Source organism: Aegilops tauschii, chromosome 3, assembly GCF_002575655.3.
Source record: "Aegilops tauschii subsp. strangulata cultivar AL8/78 chromosome 3, Aet v6.0, whole genome shotgun sequence".
Lineage (NCBI taxonomy): Eukaryota > Viridiplantae > Streptophyta > Magnoliopsida > Poales > Poaceae > Aegilops > Aegilops tauschii.
This window is the reverse complement of record NC_053037.3, coordinates 96,371,215-96,393,037: the sequence shown is the minus strand read 5'-3', so window position 1 is coordinate 96,393,037 and position 21,823 is coordinate 96,371,215. Positions and strand designations below refer to the sequence as shown.

Genomic DNA, 21,823 nt, shown 5'->3' with positions numbered 1-21,823 from the left:
CGAACTACACGATCTTGTGCTATGCTTAGGATTGGGTCTTGTCCATCACATCATTCTCCTAATGATGTGATCCCGTTATCAATGACATCCAATGTCCATAGTCAGGAAACCATGACTATCTGTTGATCAACAAGCTAGTCAACTAGAGGCTCACTAGGGACATGTTGTGGTCTATGTATTCACACATGTATTACGATTTCCGGATAACACAATTATAGCATGAACAATAGACAATTATCATGAACAAGGAAATATAATAATAACCATTTTATTATTGCCTCTAGGGCATATTTCCAACAGTCTCCCACTTGCACTAGAGTCAATAATCTAGTTACATTGTGATGAATCGAACACCCATAGAGTTCTAGTGTTGATCATGTTTTGCTCTAGGGAGAGGTTTAGTCAATGAATCTGCTACATTCAGGTCCGTATGTACTTTACAAATATCTATGTCTCCATTTTGAACATTTTCACGAATGGAGTTGAAGCGACGCTTGATATGCCTGGTCTTCCTGTGAAACCTGGGCTCCTTGGCAAGGGCAATAGCTCCAGTGTTGTCACAGAAGAGAGCCATCGGGCCCGACGCATTGGGAATAACTCCTAGGTCGGTAATGAACTCCTTCACCCAGATTGCTTCTTGTGCTGCCTCTGAGGCCGCCATGTATTCCGCTTCACATGTAGATCCTGCCACAACGCTTTGCTTGCAACTGCACCAGCTTACTGCCCCACCATTCAAAATATACACGTATCCGGTTTGTGACTTAGAGTCATCCAGATCTGTGTCGAAACTAGCATCGCCGTAACCCTTTACGACGAGCTCTTCGTCACCTCCATAAACGAGAAACATATCCTTAGTCCTCTTCAGGTACTTCAGGATATTCTTGACCGCTGTCTAGTGTTCCATGCCGGGATTACTTTGGTACCTTCCTACCAAACTTACGGCAAGGTTTACATCAGGTCTGGTACACAGCATGGCATACATAATAGACCCTATGGCCGAGGCATAGGGGACGACACTCATCTTTTCTCTATCTTCTGCCGTGGTCGGGCATTGAGCCGTGCTCAATTGCACACCTTGCAATACAGGCAAGAACCCCTTCTTGGACTGATCCATATTGAACTTCTTCAATATCTTGTCAAGGTACGTACTTTGTGAAAGACCAATGAGGCGTCTTGATCTATCTCTATAGATCTTGATGCCTAATATATAAGCAGCTTCTCCAAGGTCCTTCATTGAAAAACACTTGTTCAAGTAGGCCTTTATGCTTCCCAAGAATTCTATATCATTTCCCATCAATAGTATGTCATCCACATATAATATGAGAAATGCTACAGAGCTCCCACTCACTTTCTTGTAAACACAGGCTTCTCCATAAGTCTGTGTAAACCCAAACGCTTTAATCATCTCATCAAATCGAATGTTCCAACTCCGAGATGCTTTCACCAGCCCATAGATGGAGCGCTGGAGCTTGCATACCTTGTTGGAATTCTTAGGATCGACAAAACCTTCCGGCTGCATCATATACAATTCTTCCTTAAGAAAGTCGTTAAGGAATGCCGTTTTGACGTCCATTTGCCATATCTCATAATCATAGTATGCAGCAATTGCTAACATGATTCGGACGGACTTCAGCTTCGCTACGGGTGAGAAAGTCTCATCGTAGTCAACCCCTTGAACTTGTCGATAACCCTTAGCGCAAGTCGAGCTTTATAGATGGTAACATTACCATCCGCGTCTGTCTTCTTCTTAAAGATCCATTTGTTTTCTATCGCTCGCCGATCATCGGGCAAGTCTGTCAAAGTCCACACTTTTTTTTCATACATGGATCCTATCTCGGATTGCATGGCTTCAAGCCATTTGTCGGAATCTGGGCCCGCCATTGCTTCTTCATAGTTCGAAGGTTCACCGTTGTCTAACAACATGATTTCCAAGACAGGGTTGCCGTACCACTCTGGCGCGGAACGTGTCCTTGTGGACCTACGAAGTTCAGTAGGAGCTTGATCCGAAGTACCTTGATCATCATCATCATTAACTTCCTCTCTAGTCGGTGCAGGCACCACAGGAACATCTTCCTGAGCTGCGCTACTTTCCGGTTCAAGAGGTAGTACTTCATCAAGTTCCACTTTCCTCCCACTTACTTCTTTCGAGAGAAACTCTTTCTCCAGAAAGGACCCGTTCTTGGCAACAAAGATCTTGCCTTCGGATCTGAGGTAGAAGGTATACCCAATGGTTTCCTTAGGGTATCCTATGAAGACGCATTTTTCCGACTTGGGTTCGAGCTTTTCAGGTTGAAGTTTCTTGACATAAGCATCGCATCCCCAAACTTTTAGAAACGACAGCTTAGGTTTCTTCCCAAACCATAATTCATACGATGTCGTCTCAACGGATTTTGACGGAGCCCTATTTAAAGTGAATGCGGCAGTCTCTAAAGCATAGCCCCAAAATGAGAGCGGTAGATCGGTAAGAGACATCATAGATCACACCATATCCAATAGAGTGCGATTACGACGTTCGGACACACCATTTCGCTGAGGTGTTCCAGGCGGCGTGAGTTGTGAAACTATTCCACATTTCCTTAAGTGTGTGCCAAATTCGTGACTCAAATATTCCCCTCCAAGATCTGATCGTAAGAACTTTATTTTCCTGTCACGTTGATTCTCAACCTCACTCTGAAATTCCTTGAACTTTTCAAAGGTCTCAGACTTGTGTTTCATTAGGTAGACATACCCATATCTACTCAAGTCATCAGTGAGAGTGAGAACATAACGATGGCCACTGCGAGCCTCAACACTCATTGAATCGCACACATCAGTATGTATGATTTCCAATAAGTTGGTTGCTCGCTCCATTGTTCCGAAGAACGGAGTCTTGGTCATCTTACCCATGAGGCATGGTTCGCACGTGTCAAATGATTCGTAATCAAGAGACTCCAAAAGTCCATCTGCATGGAGCTTCTTCATGCGTTTGACACCAATGTGACCAAGACGGCAGTGCCACAAGTATGTGGGACTATCATTATCAACCTTACATCTTTTGGTATTCACACTATGAATATGTGTAACACAACGTTCGAGATTCATTAAGAATAAACCATTAACCAGCGGGGCATGACCATAAAACATATCTCTCATATAAATAGAACAACCATTATTCTTGGATTTAAATGAGTAGCCATCTCGAATTAAACGAGATCCTGATACAATGTTCATGCTCAAAGCTGGCACTAAATAACAATTATTGAGGTTTAAAACTAATCCCGTAGGTAAATGTAGAGGTAGCGTGCCGACGGCGATCACATCGACCTTGGAACCATTCCCGACGCGCATCGTCACCTCGTCCTTTGCCAGTCTCCGTTTATTCCGCAGCTCCTGCTTTGAGTTACAAATATGAGCAACTGCACCGGTATCAAATACCCAGGAGCTACTACGAGTGCTGGTAAGGTACACATCAATAACATGTATATCACATATACCTTTGGTGTTGCCGGCCTTCTTGTCCGCTAAGTACTTGGGGCAGTTCCGCTTCCAGTGACCACTTCCCTTGCAATAAAAGCACTCAGTCTCAGGCTTGGGTCCATTCTTTGGCTTCTTCCCGGCAACTGGCTTACCGGGCGCGGCAACTCCCTTGTCGTCCTTCTTGAAGTTCTTCTTACCCTTGCCTTTCTTGAACTTAGTGGTTTTATTCACCATCAACACTTGATGTTCCTTTTTGATCTCCACCTCCGCTGATTTCAGCATTGAATATACCTCAGGAATGGTCTTTTCCATCCCCTGCATATTGAAGTTCATCACAAAGCTCTTGTAGCTAGGTGGAAGCGACTGAAGGATTCTGTCAATGGCCGCTTCATCCGGGAGATTAACTCCCAGCTGAGTCAAGCGGTTGTGTAACCCAGACATTTTGAGTATGTGCTCACTGAGAGAACTATTTTCCTCCATCTTACAACTGAAGAACTTGTCGGAGACTTCATATCTCTCGACCCGGGCATGAGCTTGGAAAACCATTTTCAGCTCTTCGAACATCTCATATGCTCCGTGTTGCTCAAAACGCTTTTGGAGCCCCGGTTCTAAGCTGTAAAGCATGCCGCACTGAACGAGGGAGTAATCATCAGCACGCTGTTGCCAAGCGTTCATAACGTCTTGGTTCTCTGGGATGGGTGCGTCACCTAGCGGTGCTTCTAGGACATAATCTTTCTTGGCAGCTATGAGGATGATCCTCAGGTTCCGGACCCAGTTCGTATAGTTGCTGCCATCATCTTTCAGCTTGGTTTTCTCTAGGAACGCGTTGAAGTTGAGGGCAACATTAGCGTGGGCCATTTGATCTACAAGACATATTGTAAAGATTTTAGACTAAGTTCATGATAATTAAGTTCATCTAATCAAATTATTCAATGAACTCCCACTCAGATAGACATCCCTCTAGTCATCTAAGTGAAACATGATCCGAGTCAACTAGGCCGTGTCCGATCATCACGTGAGACGGGCTAGTCAACATCGGTGAACATCTTCATGTTGATCGTATCTTCTATACGACTCATGCTTGACCTTTCGGTCTTCCGTGTTCCGAGGCCATGTCTGTACATGCTAGGCTCGTCAAGTCAACCTAAGTGTATTGCGTGTGTAAATCTGGCTTACACCCGTTGTATTCGAACGTTAGAATCTATCACACCCGATCATCACGTGGTGCTTCGAAACAACGAACCTTCGCAACGGTGCACAGTTAGGGGGAACACTTTCTTGAAATTATTGCGAGGGATCATCTTATTTAAGCTACCGTCGTTCTAAGCAAATAAGATGTAAAACATGATAAACATCACATGCAATCAAATAGTGACATGATATGGCCAGTATCATATTGCTCCTTTGATCTCCATCTTCGGGGCGCCATGATCATCTTCGTCACCGGCATGACACCATGATCTCCATCATCATGATCTCCATCATCGTGTCTTCATGAAGTTGTCACGCCAACGATTACATCTACTTCTATGGCTAACGTGTTTAGCAATAAAGTAAAGTAATTTACATGGCGTTATTCAATGACACGCAGGTCATACAAAAAATAAAGACAACTCCTATGGCTCCTGCCGGTTGTCATACTCATCGACATGCAAGTCGTGATTCCTATTACAAGAACATGATCAATCTCATACATCACATATATTTCATTCATCACATCCTTTTGGCCATATCACATCACAAGGCATATGCTGCAAAAACAAGTTAGACGTCCTCTAATTGTTGTTGCATGTTTTTATGTGGCTTCTATAGGTTTCTAGCAAGAACGTTTCTTAACTACGTAAAACCACAACGTGATATGCCAACTTCTATTTACCCTTCATAAGGACCCTTTTCATCGAATCCGATCCGACTAAAGTGGGAGAGACAGACACCCGCTAGCCACCTTATGCAACTAGTGCATGTCAGTCGGTGGAACCTGTCTCACGTAAGCGTACGTGTAAGGTCGGTCCGGGCCGCTTCATCCCACGATGCCGCCGAAACAAGATAAGACTAGTAGTGGCAAGAAAATTGACAACATCTACGCCCACAACAAGTTTGTGTTCTACTCGTGCATAGAAACTACGCATAAACCTGGCTCATGATGCCATTGTTGGAGATCGTTGCAGAAATTAAAAAATTTCTACGCATCACCAAGAATAATCTATGGAGTCTTCTAGAAACGAGAGGGAAAAGAGTGCATCTACATACCCTTATAGATCGCGAGCGGAAGCGTTCAAGTGAACGGGGTTGATGGAGTCGTACTCGTCGTGATCCAAATCACCGATGACCGAGCGCCGAACGGACGGCACCTCCGCGTTCAACACACGTACGGTTGGGGAAGACGTCTCCTCCTTCTTGATCCAGCAAGGGGAGGGAGAGGTTGATGGAGATCCAGCAGCACGACGGCGTGGTGGTGGAAGCAGCGGGGATCTCGGCAGGGCTTCGCCAAGCTCAGCGAGAGGGAGAGGTGTCACGGGAGGGAGAGGGAGGCGCCAGGGGCTTGGGGTGCTGCTCCCATGCGCCTCCCCACTATATATAGGGGTGGAGGGGGCTGGTTTCTTGCCCTCCAAGTCCATTGGGGCGTTGGCAAAGGTGGGGGAAAGAAATCCCATCATTTCCCTTCCCCACCGATTGTAATCCCCCTTTTTTAGGGATCTTGATCTTATCCCTTCGGGATATGATTTTATTCCTTCTAAGGTGGGATCTTGGTGCGCCTTGACCAGGGGTGTGGGGCCTTGCCCCCACTACCCACGTTCATGTGGGTCCCCCCATGCAGGTGGGCCCCACTTCGGAACCTTCTAGAACCTTCCCGGTACAATATCGAAAAATCCCGAACATTTTCCGGTGGCCAAAATAGGACTTCCCATATATAAATCTTTACCTCCGGACCATTCCGGAACTCCTCGTGACGTCCGGGATCTCATCCGGGACTCCGAACAACTTTCGGTTAACCGCATACTAATATCTCTACAACTCCAGCGTCACCGAACCTTAAGTGTGTAGACCCTACGGGTTCGGGAGACATGCAGACATGACCAAGATGACTCTCCAGTCAATAACCAACAGCGGGATCTGGATACCCATGTTGTCTCCCACATGTTCCACGATGATATCATCGGATGAACCACGATGTCGAGGATTCAATCAATCCCATATACAATTCCCTTTGTCAATCGGTACGTTACTTGCCCGAGATTCGATCGTCGGTATCCCAATACCTTGTTCAATCTCGTTACCGACAAGTCACTTTACTCGTACCGTAATGCATGATTCCATGACCAAACACTTGGTCACATTGAGCTCATTATGATGATGCATTACCGAGTGGGCCCAGAGATACCTCTCCGTCATACGGAGTGACAAATCCCAGTCTCGATTCGTGCCAACCCAACAGACACTTTCGGAGATACCCGTAGTGCACCTTTATAGCCACCCAGTTACGTTGTGACGTTTGGCACACCCAAAGCACTCCTATGGTATCCGGGAGTTGCACAATCTCATGGTCTAAGGAAATGATACTTGACATTTGGAAAAGCTCTAGCAAACGAACTACACGATCTTGTGCTATGCTTAGGATTGGGTCTTGTCCATCACATCATTCTCCTAATGATGTGATCCCGTTATCAATGAAATCCAATGTCCATAGTCAGGAAACCATGACTATCTGTTGATCAACGAGCTAGTCAACTAGAGGCTCACTAGGGACATGTTGTGGTCTATGTATTCACACATGTATTACGATTTTCGGATAACACAATTATAGCATGAACAATAGACAATTATCATGAACAAGGAAATATAATAATAACCATTTTATTATTGCGTCTAGGGCATATTTCCAACAAAATCTTCAATCCATACTGCGGGATCTGTCGTTCCATCGTATGATTCAATGTTCACAGGTTTAAACCCTTCTGGGAACTGGTGCTCCATTACCTCATCGGTGAAGCATAGGGGGTGTGCGGCGCCTCTGTACTGGGCGACGTCACGACGCGGTTCGGATGAAGTCTGTATGCGGTTTTCGGCCTGAGTGAGGTTGTGCCTGCCGCGCCAGGCCTGATGGTCATCCTCTCGCGTTGGAGCACGCCCCCTTGATCCATAGATCGATCTGGCTTGGCCTGCTCTATTGTCCAGGTCCTGCCGTAGGTCGTAGGTGTATCTTGGAGCCGTTGTCTCTCTGCCTCTACGGCAAGGTGGTGCGGGTTGGTGTTCGGCGTAGGTGGCCGCTTTATCTCGTCCACGTGGTGGCCGGTCTGGTTCATCAGCACAGTCGTATCTTGACGGTATGGGCTCGACGGCCTCGTCGTCGAATTGTGGGAGTAGCTTACGCTTCGGATAACTCTTTGTTGGGCGTTGAAGGCCGTACTCTTCGGCAGCCAGGACTTGGGTCCATCTGTCGTTAAGTGTATCCTGTTCGGCTTGGAGCTGTTGCTGCTTCTTTTCCAGGCTTCTCGCGGTGGTGATTAGCTAGCACTTAAAGCGCTCCTGCTCGAGTGGTTCCTCTGGCACGATAAAGTCTTCGTCGCCGAGGCTCACATCATCCTCAGAGATTGATAGATAGTTACTATCCTCCGAGTCCTCGTTCCCGACTGGATCGTCAGGGTTAACTTGTGTAGCGACCCGACCTCAAATGGTCAAGTCTCTGTGTTTCAGTGTCATCCCTGGATCGGTAATGCTGACACACACAGTACTCGAAGGATTTATAACAGAGTAGCAATCACACACTTATTACATCGAATGTCTCAAAAGAGAACTTATTACAATAAATATGGCTTAAGGCCATCTAATACGGTAACAGCGGAAGGCTTGGAAGATAAAGTGAGTCCATCAACTCCAACGTCATAGCTGAGCTGCACGGCAACGACCTAACGAACCTTACTCCTCGTCTGAAAAGTCTGCAACATAATACGTTGCAGCCCGAAAACGGGCCAGCACATGGAATGTGCTGGCAATATAACACAGTAGAGCAAGAACAGGATATATGCTATCACTACATGCATATTTGGCTGGTGGAAAGCTCTATGGTTATAGTTTTGTGTAAAGCCAATTTTTTCCTACAACAAAGGAATAGATTTTACTTAACTATCATGGTAGTTGAAACATCATTGAGAAGGTTCCTCCAACTCAATCCCAATTAAAGTAATTATCAACCCAACAATATTAATTTAGAGTGATGAGATACATATGATAATCCAAGTACTAGATACTCAAGATGTCCATAACCGGGGACACGGCTAACCATGATTAGATTTTTACACTCTGCAGAGGTTTGCGCACTTTTCCCCACAAGACTCGATCTCCTCCGTTGTATTTCTCGCACTGCATGATGTTTGAGAAACGGATGATCGAGACACAGTCTTTCAGAAGCACTAACTCTAACCCCGGGTAGACAGTACCAACCTACATCCCTCTACATCTGCTAGCCTACCACTGGAAGAGGTCATGAAACTTACTCAACTATGCTAGAGCCCATAATAGCTTGTGGCTGCACACGGAATTTTCTAGCATGAAATATCTCAGTTCCCTTTGAGCCTGGGTGGCGGACCTTAGGATGATCACACGGGTACTCCGGGATATCCTAGGACAACACTGGATTCTCCAGGTGCCCGACAAGCAATCCACCCAGATGTGTATTAAAGTTGCCACCTTAAGTTGAACCATTAATTAACAAGCTCACATCTGTCATGGATTCACTCACCCAAACCACGTCTACGAGCATAGCATAGCAATATAAGCATTACGTAGAAGTAACTCCCAAGGGTTTTATAATAACAGGGCAATAGGTTCTACCTCATCAACTACTTCTCAATACCCACATGTTAATCACATCCTAATCATGCAATGTTTGAGGATTGGAGCTAATGCATAAAAATTGGGTATGAAAAGAGTATGATCAATGTGTTACTTGCCTTGCTGACGATCCGCAAAACCTAGAGACTCGTAGTAGCATGCTTCGCACTCCGGGAATTCTATCACAAACAAACAATAGCATACATAAGCAATCAAGCAAAGATGCACGAGTAAAACTCAAATAAGAAGAATTGACCAGAAAGTTCAACTTAAGAACTCTAGTTTGCAAAAAGAATCAAATCAAACGGAGCAACGAAACTCAAACTACGAAAGAAACAAGATTCGTTTACTAATCTGGACTAAAGTCAAATTTTACAGTATCAAAATCTTGTTCAAGTTAGTTAAACAGAAAGAGGGTTTCGAGACGAAGATCTAGGCGCTTGAATCGCCTGATTCCGATAAACAAGCGAAAAGATAAACTGAAACGAAAATCGGATCAGAAATCGTGATCGAAAATAATCGTGAAAAAACCCGAGAAAAAGAAAAACTGACGAACAGGCTAACGAACGAACGTTCGTTGTCTGTGACTAATGAGCGAAAACCGTTCGTTAAAACGAATGTACGGACGAATGTCCGCAAAATAAACTAAACCGAGAAAATCGGCGAACCGATCTAAAAAAACGAACTAGGGTTTTTTAAAAAACCGTCGGTTTTTACCTAAATAAAAAAACGAGCGGCTCCGGATCGGATCGGCGGCGGCGGCTCCGGCTGCGCAAGGTGGGGCTGCGGGGTGGTGGCGCGGCGGCGGCGGCGGGGTATTTAAGAGGGGGAGGGGTGGGGTCAGCTTGGGGAAGGGGCAACCCGAGGCGGCGGCGGTTTCCCGGACTCCGGCGGAGTCCGGTGCGGGCACGGGGCGCGCGAGGGAGGCGGTGGCGCGGGGTGGGCCGGCCTGGCTCGGCTGGGCTTCGGCCCAGTCGGGCGCTGAAGTTTTTTTTAACAGATTCCACCAAAAATAAATCCTAGAAAAATAAATAAAAATCTAAAATTGCCCAAACAAATTTTCACCGTCTAAATAAAATATTTAGAACAAGATGAACATTTTCTTGGCCCTAAAATGAAATTTTGAAAACATGCAATTTTTCCTATGCAATAAAATATCAATGAAAATCCGAATAAAAATAAATATTTTATTTTAATATTTTTCCTCCAATATCTCATTTATTTTGGAGAAGTCATATTATCTCCTCTCATATATTTTAATATGAAATATTTTCAGAGGGAAAAATAATAAAACAAATAATCCTCGTTTCAATATTTGATAAAATTCAAATATGAAAACAGTGAAATCCCCAACTCTCTCCGAGGGTCCTTGAGTTGCTTAGGATTTCGAGGATCGTGAAATGAAATGCAACAAAATATGATATGCATGAATGATCTATGTATAACATTCCAAATTAAAAATTTGGGATGTTACAACTTGCCCACCCTCCCAATCATCCTGTTCGGATGTTGGCTCGATAGGGGCTTCGGGATCTTCGGTGTTTTCGGAGTATTATTATCTCCGGTGTCATTATTGTCGTCTTTTCCTCGACGCGATTTTGAGCGGCGCCGCTGGCGTCGACGCTTTGGAGGTGCTTCAGCAGGCTTGTCCTCAACCGGATCCTTCACGCCGTCGTCGTCATCCTCTTTGGGTGTGTCCACCATATACACGTCATATGTGGAGGTGGCCGTCCAACGTCCGGTAAGCGGCGGGTCTTGGCCTTGTTCGTCTCCGGCATCGTCGTCCATGCCGTCGATGTCTTTGGAGGCGTAGTCCAGCATGTCGGTTAAATCTTCGACAGTGGCTATGAAGTGGGTGGTGGGTGGGACGTAAAATTCCCCGCTCTCAGCCCCTAGTCCGGGCTGGGCGTAATTCGACAGTGATTCCTCTGTAATGGCGAGGGATCACATTAAGTCCAGAGCCTCGTTTAAGAGTGAGGTTTTGACGTGGAAGCGAGAGTCCACGGGGCTGGCTGGAGTGAAAGCCTCTTGGCTATGCCTACTTGGCGCGGACTTCGAGAGTTCGGATCCGGAGTCCGAGGGCGAGTCCGGCCTTTCAATGATATGGGGAACCTGGACTGATTCCGAGTTCGCCGTGGACACGATCGCCTCCGGATCCTCGGTAATGCGGTTTGCAACAGAGAGTCCGGTGGGCTCCACACTCCCATCTTCGGACCTGATGGTTTGCTCCGGATCTAAGGCCACAGCGGTGGTCGGGGCCGCGAACCCTTCGAAGATCAAGTCTCCTCGGATATCAGCGACATAATTTAGGTTCCCAAAACTGATCTGGTGACCAGGGGTGTAGCTGTCGATCTGTTCAAGGTGGCCAATCGAGTTGGCACGCAGTGCGAAGCCGCCGAATACGAAAATTTGTCCGGGAAGGAAAGTCTCCCTTGAAATAGCATCATTGTAGATGTTCGATCAAGCCATCGAACCTTCTGTCGACATCACAGTGGAACTCTCAATGAAAGCACCAATGTCGGCGTCAAAATCGGCCGATCTCGGGTAGGGTCCCGAACTGTGTGTCTGAGGATCGAAGGTAACATGAGACAAGGGACACAATGTTTACCCAGGTTCGAGCCCTCTTAATTGAGGTAATACCCTACTTCCTGCTTGATTGACTTTGATGAGTATAGGGGTTACAAGAGTTGATCTACCTCGAGATCGTAATGGCTAAACCCTAGATGTCTAGCCTGTATGATTTGTGATTGCCTCTATGGACTAAACCCTGCGGTTTATATAGACACCGGAGGGGCCTAGGGTTGTACAGAGTCGGTTTACAGAGAAAGGAAACTTCATATCCGAACGCCAAGCTTGCCATCCACGCAAAGGAGAGTCCCATCCGGACACGGGGGAAGGCCTTTCTATCTTGTATCTTCACGACCCATCGGTCCGGCCCATGTCACATAGCCCGGACGCCCCGGGACCCCCTAATCGAGGACTCCCTCACTTGCCACTATACTGTCAATGGGCATGAGTACAGCATGTGCTACTATCTAGTTGATGGTATCTATCCTCCTTGGGCTACCTTTATGAAACCATCTCTAACCCAGTTGGCCAGAAAAAGTCTCACAAAGACAAGAAGCAACTAGAAAGGATGTTGAGAGGCTTTTGGAGTTCTACGAACACGTTTTGCAGTTGTTCGTGGACCTGCTAAACAATGGGATCCAGAGACCTTGTGGGAGGTGATGGCCTGTTGCATGATCATACACAACATGATCGTGGAGGATGGGGTTAGGATGCTACCGCAGGTCTTGAATTTGAGAGTTATTAACTTGAACATAAGTAGAGGATATTGGATCTCTTGTAGGAATTCAATTCTAATCATACGAGAGTTCATCCATATCCCAAAGAACCAATGCATCTACTCAAACACGAAGATGGAAAATATAAAAGAGAGAATCAAGATACAACAAGCCCACACAAGTCAGGGATGGAGAAAGGCATGTCTGTGTTAGTGGAGATGGCACCGCACGAAGGCCGATGTGGCATAGTGGCGAGGCCTCCTCTTCCTTCTTCTTGTCTTGACCCTTCTTCTATGGTGGAGGTGGTCGTGGAGCAGCAATGGAGATCGAGATGGTAATGGGGACCATGTATGCCGGAGGCTAGGGTTGGAGGTGTACATGTAGGGGGCATCCTCGGGTCTCCTTCATTGATGTAGCTCCTCCACTTTGATCCAAGGGCTCTAGATGAGCAAAATCCAATCCGTATACCTCACTTGGTGGCGCAAATCCAATGCCCCTAATTCATTCTATCTAGAATATCTTTTTTATGTTTATGTTTTTGTTATTTTAGTTCAGGACTTCGTGTACCATACTAAGAAGGAAAAAAAATGATTACGGCGCTTATAAGCAAGTCAACTCATAATATTTGGAGTATCATGCCTTCGCATATTGTGTACTCCTTTTTTGAAGCTTCATATGCATAATTTAGATTTAGATTTACCCTTCTCTCCATTCTAAAAAGTAAAATTATTTTGTTTGCCGATGCAGTTATTTTAACCAAGTGTATGCGGGTGTATGTTAACTAACATTTGTGGACATCAAACATTATATCCTTACTTAATTAGCTCTTGACTCTTGTGAAAGGTAGATACATGTTAGACTGACATGAAAAAAATGTGCAAACCTCGTGTCTATATAAAAAAAAGGAACTAATACTGAGTACTTTGTTACTACTAAAGCAGCGACAACTATTATGGGCTGAGGGAGTAAAAAATGACTTATTGCACAACAATTCAGTCGACTTATAAATAGTCACTACAAAAATAAAATAAAATACATATGAACAGAAAAAATATTGTTGTCAGAAAATAATAAAAGATCGGACAGAAACCGAAAAGCACACACCAGCACGAAACCCCCCTGCTCCTCTCTACGGTTGAACTCTGAACTGAAGCCCCTACCTGAAGACAAGACAAGGGAAGAGCGGAGCAGAGAGCGCCGCGACCGCGAGCGTCCAACCCCTCACCCCACCCACCTACCCCCCCCAGCAGAGTCGCCGCCGTGATCCCGCGATGTCGTCGTGGCTGCGGAGCGCGGTGAGCAAGGCCGTCGAGGCGGGCGGCCGCAGCGGCGTCACTCGCGCCGTGCTGGGCTACGCCGATGCCGTCGCCCACCACGCCGGCCAGGCCGTCGCCGAGGGCACCAAAATCCTCAATGATCGCATGGTGAGCGCCCCTCCGCTCTCCGCCCCTCTATTCCCCTCACTCCCGAAACCCCCCTCGAAATTGCTGCTGTTGGGGATGTGTGAACCGAGAAATTAGTCAAACCGAGATTTCTGTGTAGACTGGCCAAATTAAACAGCATTCAAGCTATGCTAATACTAATTAATTATGTACGAATTGAGGATCTCTCTCAGCAATTGGACGATTTCATGCCCCACATGTTATGGCAAATTCATACTATGTTCCAAGAGTGAGAAGGGTTGCCACTTGCCACATAGTGGGGATTTTTTTTAATCTTTTGAGTATTTGGGATTTTAGGCTCGACTGTTTGACGCTGGATTCAGTGTGTTTGTACTGTACTCAAAGATATCAAATGACAAATGCCCTATCCCTGAATCCTGATGATGATTTGCGGCAAGTTAACCAAGTGTGTACTGTTATTTGCAGATCACCCAGAACTACAAAAGTGTCAAGAAGACAGTGAAGCGCTTGGAAGAGGCGGCAGTCTCATCACGCGGGGATCAGAGAGTTCAGGTGCTAACACGCTGGCTCAGATCACTTCAAGAGATCGAGGCTGCGTTCGGAGGTTTGGATGGGAGTGTCTCACAGAATGTCTCTTCAATTGACCCAAACAGCTTGAAAACACCATTAGCAAGAGTATGCATCTACGCATCACATTGCCTTTGTGTGTCCGTTTGTGGCCATGCTCTATATTTGCTTTGCTTCCTTGGTTTCATGTGTTTTGATGTCAACTCTTGTGCACAGGTTTTGTTTTATGACGCTGACATTGGAGGAGCTCCTATGAACTTCCGAGATGTATTCCTCTATAGCCAAGCACTTGAGGGTATTACATTGTCCATGGTGAGTTGGTTCAGCCATGATACCCTGACTGTCAAGACTCTAGATAACATCTACTTTGTCTAACCAGCTTGAATTCCCTGTCACACAATGCTATTGTTCGTTCTTATCACTGATAGAAGCTATCAAACTAAACACATTTGAGTACTTTTTACGCGCAGGTTCTTGAAGCTCCCAAGGAAGAAGAGGTCTCCCTGCTTTTGGAAATTTTCGGGTGAGCTTATTGTGTAAATAGTAGTAATACAGTTTGGTGTTGCTAATTTTTGGATAGGTTGATCTGATGGGCTTTAACAATCTGTAGAACCACATTTCCTTTTCTCCTTTAGTTGGCATACTAGGAATATATTGGTACTTATTACTTAAATATGGTTGTACACGAAAAATCATCAACATTCTGTAGATTATGCTAGTTGTTTCTTGACCTGAATGAACATGATCTTCTGAAACACCTGAATAAATTACTACTTTAAATTTTTAAGGCTTGTTCTTATCCATTAGTGTTACAGTTGATTTGGTTATTTACAATGTGTGGATAAGGTCCTTATATGTTTATTTTCGAGGCCATATTCTTACGCTGTTTTGTGGTTTTGATGATATATTTCTCCTAAACATACAGTTAAGATAACCCACATATTGCTGAACAACCTCATCAGTTGTAGGCCTTGCAAGATTATGTTTACTGTTCCTTGTATTACTGAATGTTCTTTTCAATCTCAACAACCTTTCCATTTAACTATTTGTCATTTCCTTTAGCCTATGTCTTACAGGAGGGAAAGAAATCAATAATGCAATTATAAGCAGCATACAAGACTTGGCAAAATCATTCTCAATTTACCACGATGAAGTCCTGGTACGTTTGTTGGATGTCCTATACTCTTATGGCATGCTTACTAAATTGGCAAAAGGCTAAAATTGCAATATAATAAATTTTACAGATAATTCGTAAATATATTACTAAGTGGGTGTTATATATCTGCCTAACTCATAGTCTACAACTATTTATTCACATATATGTCTAAATTTCTTCGTTCCCACTCGAGTTTCTTTCTCTATTTTATTGTCAATATTTTTGCTTACTGATGACATAGTGGAATTATTTATCATAGCTTGCTTCCTTTTCTTGCAAGCACTACTTTATCTATTTTTATTCACCTTATCCAAATTTTGGATGATTTGTGTTTACACCGCACATGATTTCTTGTTGCCCTTTTTTCTTTCATATAAGGGGAAAAATGATGTTATTCGAGGAGATTTTTTAGGTTTCTAATAAGTAACCATGAGAAGAAACCAATAACCATAGAGCGATGAATACGTGTGACTGTGAGGCTGTGAACATAGCTATACTCTGGTACTTTAAGGGTCTGCAGATTTACTGCTTGAGGAACTAGAGCGATGAATGTGATGATGCATTTCTGCTCCACTGTCGCTTGACTATGGCTATTGCTTTTTATGGAGAGAGAGCATAAGATTGTTCAGTATTACCCATTTTTAATGTCTTTCCATTAGGAAAAAGTTTAAGTGTGTGCATAAGTGGTGAACTTTTTGAGAAATTGACTTCATGTCTATCATACTAAATTCCTATACACATTTAGGTGAAACGTGAAGAGCTGCTTCAGTTTACCCAGAGTGCTATTTCAGGACTAAAGAGGAGTGTTGACATTGTGAGGTGAGCATTTATGTAACTAGCTGTCGAAGTCTGGTTTTCTTACTGGTTGTCTACACAATCTGGTATATGATGTGTTGTAATGAGATTAGATGTTATACTTATCTCATGCATTTTTGTTGTAATTGGTCCATAAATGTCAATTAAACTCTCAATATTTGAATCATATACCTGAACCCTCCTTTTCCAAAGTTTTTCGCCTGCAACATCTGGGGCGCCCAAAAGAGATACCATGGTTCTTTTGCCTCTAAAATTCAGAAATTGTTTTAATTTCGTTTGTTGTTACTATAATATGTTAATTTTACTTCAGGATAGATGCTGAAGCCTTAGAATTGTGGAAGAAACTAGATGAGAAGGAGGCATTGCGAGTTCAATCAACTGAAGATCCTGAAAAAGCTTCAGAAGATACTGCTGTTGCAGTCGTTGAGGTGTTACCTCTGTCAACGTATTATAATTTAGTACTTACATATTCACAGAAGTGTTCTTGATTTAGCTTAGTCGCCACTTGTCAGACTACATATGTGTTTAGCCTGAGATCTTCAACTATATCTTTAGAATTTCTTATTTCATCCCACCTTATGAGCACATGCTTGTCAGGGAAGTTGACCTGGCAGATAGACTGTCCGTGAAAACATATGCAACTGACTAATTGATTATAGAGAACAGAAGCACCAACCTTGATCTCACTGATTATGTTAAATTTGTTCACTGCGCCAATAGGCAATAGTTCTCATCTAAACAATAGTTAGTATCACATGTTGATATGTTTTATAATGTTACATCTTCTATTACTTCTATTTTTCTGTTTCACATTTCTTTTAAGGCGCTAACTGAATTCTCCACTTTGACTAGTCTTTTAAAGAAGCACTCACTGAAGTGAGGTTCTGCTCTAGAATGGAAGACCTTCTACTGAAGAAAAGATCAATTAACGCTGGGGATTCCCCAGAGGTTCATTTCCAGAAGGCATGTATTCATGCGATCTTTATGCATATCATTTTTATGCTTGAAATTTTCATATTTAAAACTTCTTGCAAAATGACTGAATGTTACCTTTCACATAATACATTATAGATCACTAATAGGAATATCTTTTAGTGCTATGCGCTGCAGATTTTATGCATACATACTTCTACTTCTTTTTTGTTCCTGGAACTTAATTTGTAGACTTTGTCACTGAAAGAATTGAACTGGTGAGTAATGGGATATGTTTTCATGTGTTCCTTAAATATCCCATTGAATAGTTGTATCCTATGCACTAGTACTTCTGTTGAACACTTGAACGCGATGGCCGTAGAAGTTGATTTTTTGGGCTAAGGTTTCACGCATATTTTGTGTGTGCAAGTGACCAGTCACCATTGTGCTTGAGACCATGGTGGAGTCAGCTTCCATGTACCTTTTTGTTCAGTTTAGACTTCTGATATTGACTTGATAGACACTCACTTGGTGAAAAAGGCATGGATTGCAATAACAAATACATTGTGGTAAATTTTGCAGGTTGACAAATTAAAGGTCTTAGCATCCTCCCTTGCCAATTCATCCTCCAAGGCAGAGAAGCGTATTTTGGATCACAGGTGGAGCTTCCATACAATTCGTCTCTATCAATCTTTTGATGCCACTTGATTTACTTTATATCATCTACCTTTACGAGTTCATTTTTCTTCATCGATGATCCCTTTGATTTTATGTTTTTTTTGGGTGAATTCAATAACTTGGTAGACCATGTAGTATCTGTCATGTTGCTCCCTATCGTGGTTGCATTCTTTTTCTGGATTTTGCTGGTGTACTATTTTTTTTAACAAATCCATTGGTTGGACAAGAACTTCGAGGTGACCTTTCAAATTTTATTGTGCATACTGCAGACGCCAGAAAGAGGAGGCTCTTAACTTTCGTGCCAAAAAGGAGAATGAAGTGAGTGCAGTTGAAAAAGTAAGAATCCTATTCCTAGCCCATACGGTGGCAGTAGAAATGTTTATACTCTTTGTACTATAAGAAATCTTATTTTGGAACATAGGACTCTCATCGTGATTTTCATTTAGCATTGGCCGTGCACCTTTGGACACGTGTCTTGTTTCATGAAAACTGCATCTAACACCTGCTGTAAGGAAACCATTATGCGTGCGCACAGTGTTCATGGGATGTATGGTTGCCAGCGAGTCAAGGTCGAGCCAGCCACGATGTGGTTTGAGACTAGAGTTAGGCTCGAGCTCAGCTCGAGCAAACTAATATGAGGTTTAGCTGAGCTCGAAAAAGATCAGTAAGGTCATGCATTAAAAAGTGAAGACAATTTTGTGAGGTCAGCTCCAGCTAACTGAGATGAGGTTGAGCTCAGGTCACTTTGAGCTGAGCTTGAACCAAACTTAATTGAGGCTAGTTCTAGCTGAGCTCAAGCAGCTTGTGGAGCCCAACCTTTGTTTATAAGGCTATTAGGATGTCTACCTATATTTCTGGATCATAAGTACTTTGCATGCAAATTCACATGTCACACATACATTAAAATAAATGCTTGGATGAATATTGCTTTGTTGTATATTCTGCTGATGTTCCTTACCTTTTAATGTGTCACTTATATAGGAGTTGACTGCTGAGATTTCTGAATTGGAGAAGCAAAGGGATGAACTTGAGGCTCAGCTGAAGAAGGTACCTGCATTTTCCTTAATAAGACCTTCCTATATTATTATTTTCGTGTTGGCTACTCCTAGGCATAGGTTTGACATGGACACAAATGTTTCCGTCCGGCAGACTGATGAGTTCTATCATTAGTAGCCTTAACCCAAGGCCTCTCTGATGCAGGATTATCGAAGGTGTTGAGTTACCAGTGATATTTATTGTTGTGCTAAAACTAATCGTATATATGAGTTCCAAAACTATCATATTTTGAGGTCCTTCCTCTTTTCGCCCAACAGGTCAACATTTCACTGAATGCTGCTGTTGGGCGGCTCAAGCTAACAAGGGAAGAGAGGGATCAGTTTGATGAAGCAAACAATCAGATGATCTTTAGTTTAAAAGCAAAGGTGCGTCCACTTTTTTGATTGCCCAGTTTTAGTACTCTTCCAGTAATATTCACGAGATTGACGTTCGCTTTTTGGGTTAAAGTATTTGATCAGCTTCATATTTTGTTTTGAATTAGGAGAATGAACTTTCAAAAACTATTGCCTCATGTAATGTGGAGGCTGGTGTAGTCAAGACGTGGATCAATTTCCTTGAGGATACTTGGCAGCTCCAGTCGTCATACGATGAACAGATTGAACAGAAAACCAAGTATGTAGTGATTATGGCTATACCGACCTTTGATTGCAACCATTTTATCCTATTTCCCCCCTGTAAAGCTATAATTAAATTCTACATTCTTTTAAATCAATTCAGCTTTATTTTTGATTTTATGGTCACAGTGCTGAGCTAGAGAGATGCACAAGCAATTTTATGAAGTTGACGAAGTATCACCTTTCTACATTCAAGGTACTTGGTTGGGTATAAAATAAACTGTTTAAAGCCATTGTTCCATTCCTAGAGAACACACTGTACCATTAGGGTATATTTTTTATCACTGTTTTTTATGCATCTTTTGTCTTGAGCAGGAAGTTCTAAGCCCATCGATTGAGCGGATCCACACATACGTGGATAATTTGGCATTCTTAAATTCAAGGTTATTCAATTGTTTTTTTCCCTAAAGTCTTCCACATATTCCTGGACCCTCCTGTTTGACACAACAAAGGTCCTAATGAGTTTGCCGTTATATGATTTGGGCCAAATATTGTAGGGATGAGTCAACGGAACTTGAAGACGAGGAGGTGTCAGAAAAGACAAGCCCACAGAAAGCCCTCGAGGAGGAATATTTGGAAACTGAAAAGAAGGTTCGTACCGAGTACCCAATTGTGATGCTTACCTGTTTTTAAAATCGAACTGCTAGTTAATTCTATTTATCCTCATCAACCTCTCTAAATAAACATTCCTATGTATGTACCCATGTTTTCCCACCAAAATTATACTCCCTCTGTTCCTAAATATAAGTCTTTGTAGAGATTCCACTATGGACCACATACGGATGTATACAAAATGAGTGATATACATCCGTATGTGGTCCATAGTGGAATCTCTACAAAGACTTATATTTAGGAATGGAGGGAGTAGTTGGTTGTACAGAGGAAACCACATAAACAGATATATGGCTAGAAAATAAGTACTTTGGGTGGCTGTTAATGTTGCAATGTTTTCAGATCGTAATTGCCTTCAGCATCACTGATCACATGAAGAAGCTGTTTTATTCCGAACAAGGGTACAGTTCTAGGTACGGCCAAACTTCCCATAGTATTTTCTCTCTTGTCCTTACAATTTCTTTGGTGGGAAATTGGTTTTGATCCCAGCAACTGGACATGTTCCATTTTCTTTTGTTTTCAGGAGAGATGATCCAGAGGTCAGGAGCTTATTTTCGGAGATAGAGAAGCTGAGAGAGGCATTCGAGTCTATAGAAAGGCCGACGCTGGACATCGAAGTCCGCAGAGCAAAGGTGCCAACGAAGGAGCGAATCGAGTCAAGCTCTTCGCCTGTTCAGGCACCCTCTACGCCTAAAGCTGCGCCCGTGGGCTCTCCAAAATCTCCAGTGAAATCTGAGCAAACACTGGACCTTGGTGCAGAGCTCGCAGAGTTGGAGTTAGAATTTGGTAAATCCAACAGGTACTCCCCTGAAGATATAAGCGGGTGGGAGTTCGACGAGCTCGAAGAGGAGCTGCGAGCTGACATATCCAAATCGAGCGATACGAAATAACCACATGCATCTAGACCGGCGAGATGCATACTATGGTGTGTCCCTCTGGGCACTGCACAAATCGCCTAACACCCGAATGTAGATAGTGTTGTTTTATTGTGTCCATTGCTGTCCTTTTTTTTTTGCGTGTGCATTGCTCTGTCTTTACTGTATGAGAAATGCAAATGTGTAAGACTACCGTTGAGGCCTTGACAAGTCATTTGTATTTGTTTGTTCTTGTCATGGACATGTATGCATACAGAAACAGTGAAACATACTTGACATTTGTAAAAAAATCCATGGATATGCCTTTCGTATTTCTTAGCATGGGATTAACATTTGAAAACCAACTTACAAATTATACTGTCTTTGCATTTCCACTTTACAACAACACAAAATGGCAGCACATGCTAACTTTGGTACTCCATTATCAGTATCATCATTATTAAAAAGAGGAAACTATCATTATTATTTTTCCACTAGAGTAGGCAGACGGGTTTGTCATCATCTCCTAATCCTCCGTAGCTGTACGTCTTATGCTTGATGAGGCACTGGGCTACGCCGTCGA

The 21,823-nt window shown here is 43.4% G+C and overlaps 1 protein-coding gene across 2 annotated transcripts; it reads left to right on the top strand.

Annotated features, from left to right (window-relative positions):
* Window positions 1-13,670: 13,670 nt before the first annotated feature.
* On the top strand, window positions 13,671-21,572 carry LOC109787186 (uncharacterized). 2 transcript variants are annotated; one of them, XM_020345743.3, is made up of 18 exons: window positions 13,671-13,996; window positions 14,441-14,650; window positions 14,759-14,854; window positions 15,013-15,065; window positions 15,605-15,701; window positions 16,444-16,517; window positions 16,825-16,942; window positions 17,367-17,477; window positions 18,009-18,085; window positions 18,374-18,440; window positions 19,086-19,151; window positions 19,418-19,525; window positions 19,642-19,772; window positions 19,904-19,970; window positions 20,090-20,157; window positions 20,272-20,365; window positions 20,729-20,787; window positions 20,910-21,572. In XM_020345743.3, the coding sequence occupies exons 1-18, from the start codon at window positions 13,844-13,846 to the stop codon at window positions 21,274-21,276; spliced, it is 2,016 nt and encodes a 671-aa protein (XP_020201332.1). In that variant the 5' UTR covers window positions 13,671-13,843; the 3' UTR covers window positions 21,277-21,572. The 2 variants fall into 2 exon arrangements, with proteins under 2 accessions (XP_020201332.1, XP_020201331.1); XM_020345742.3 differs by having other exon boundaries at window positions 20,729-20,799.
* Window positions 21,573-21,823: the final 251 nt, after the last annotated feature.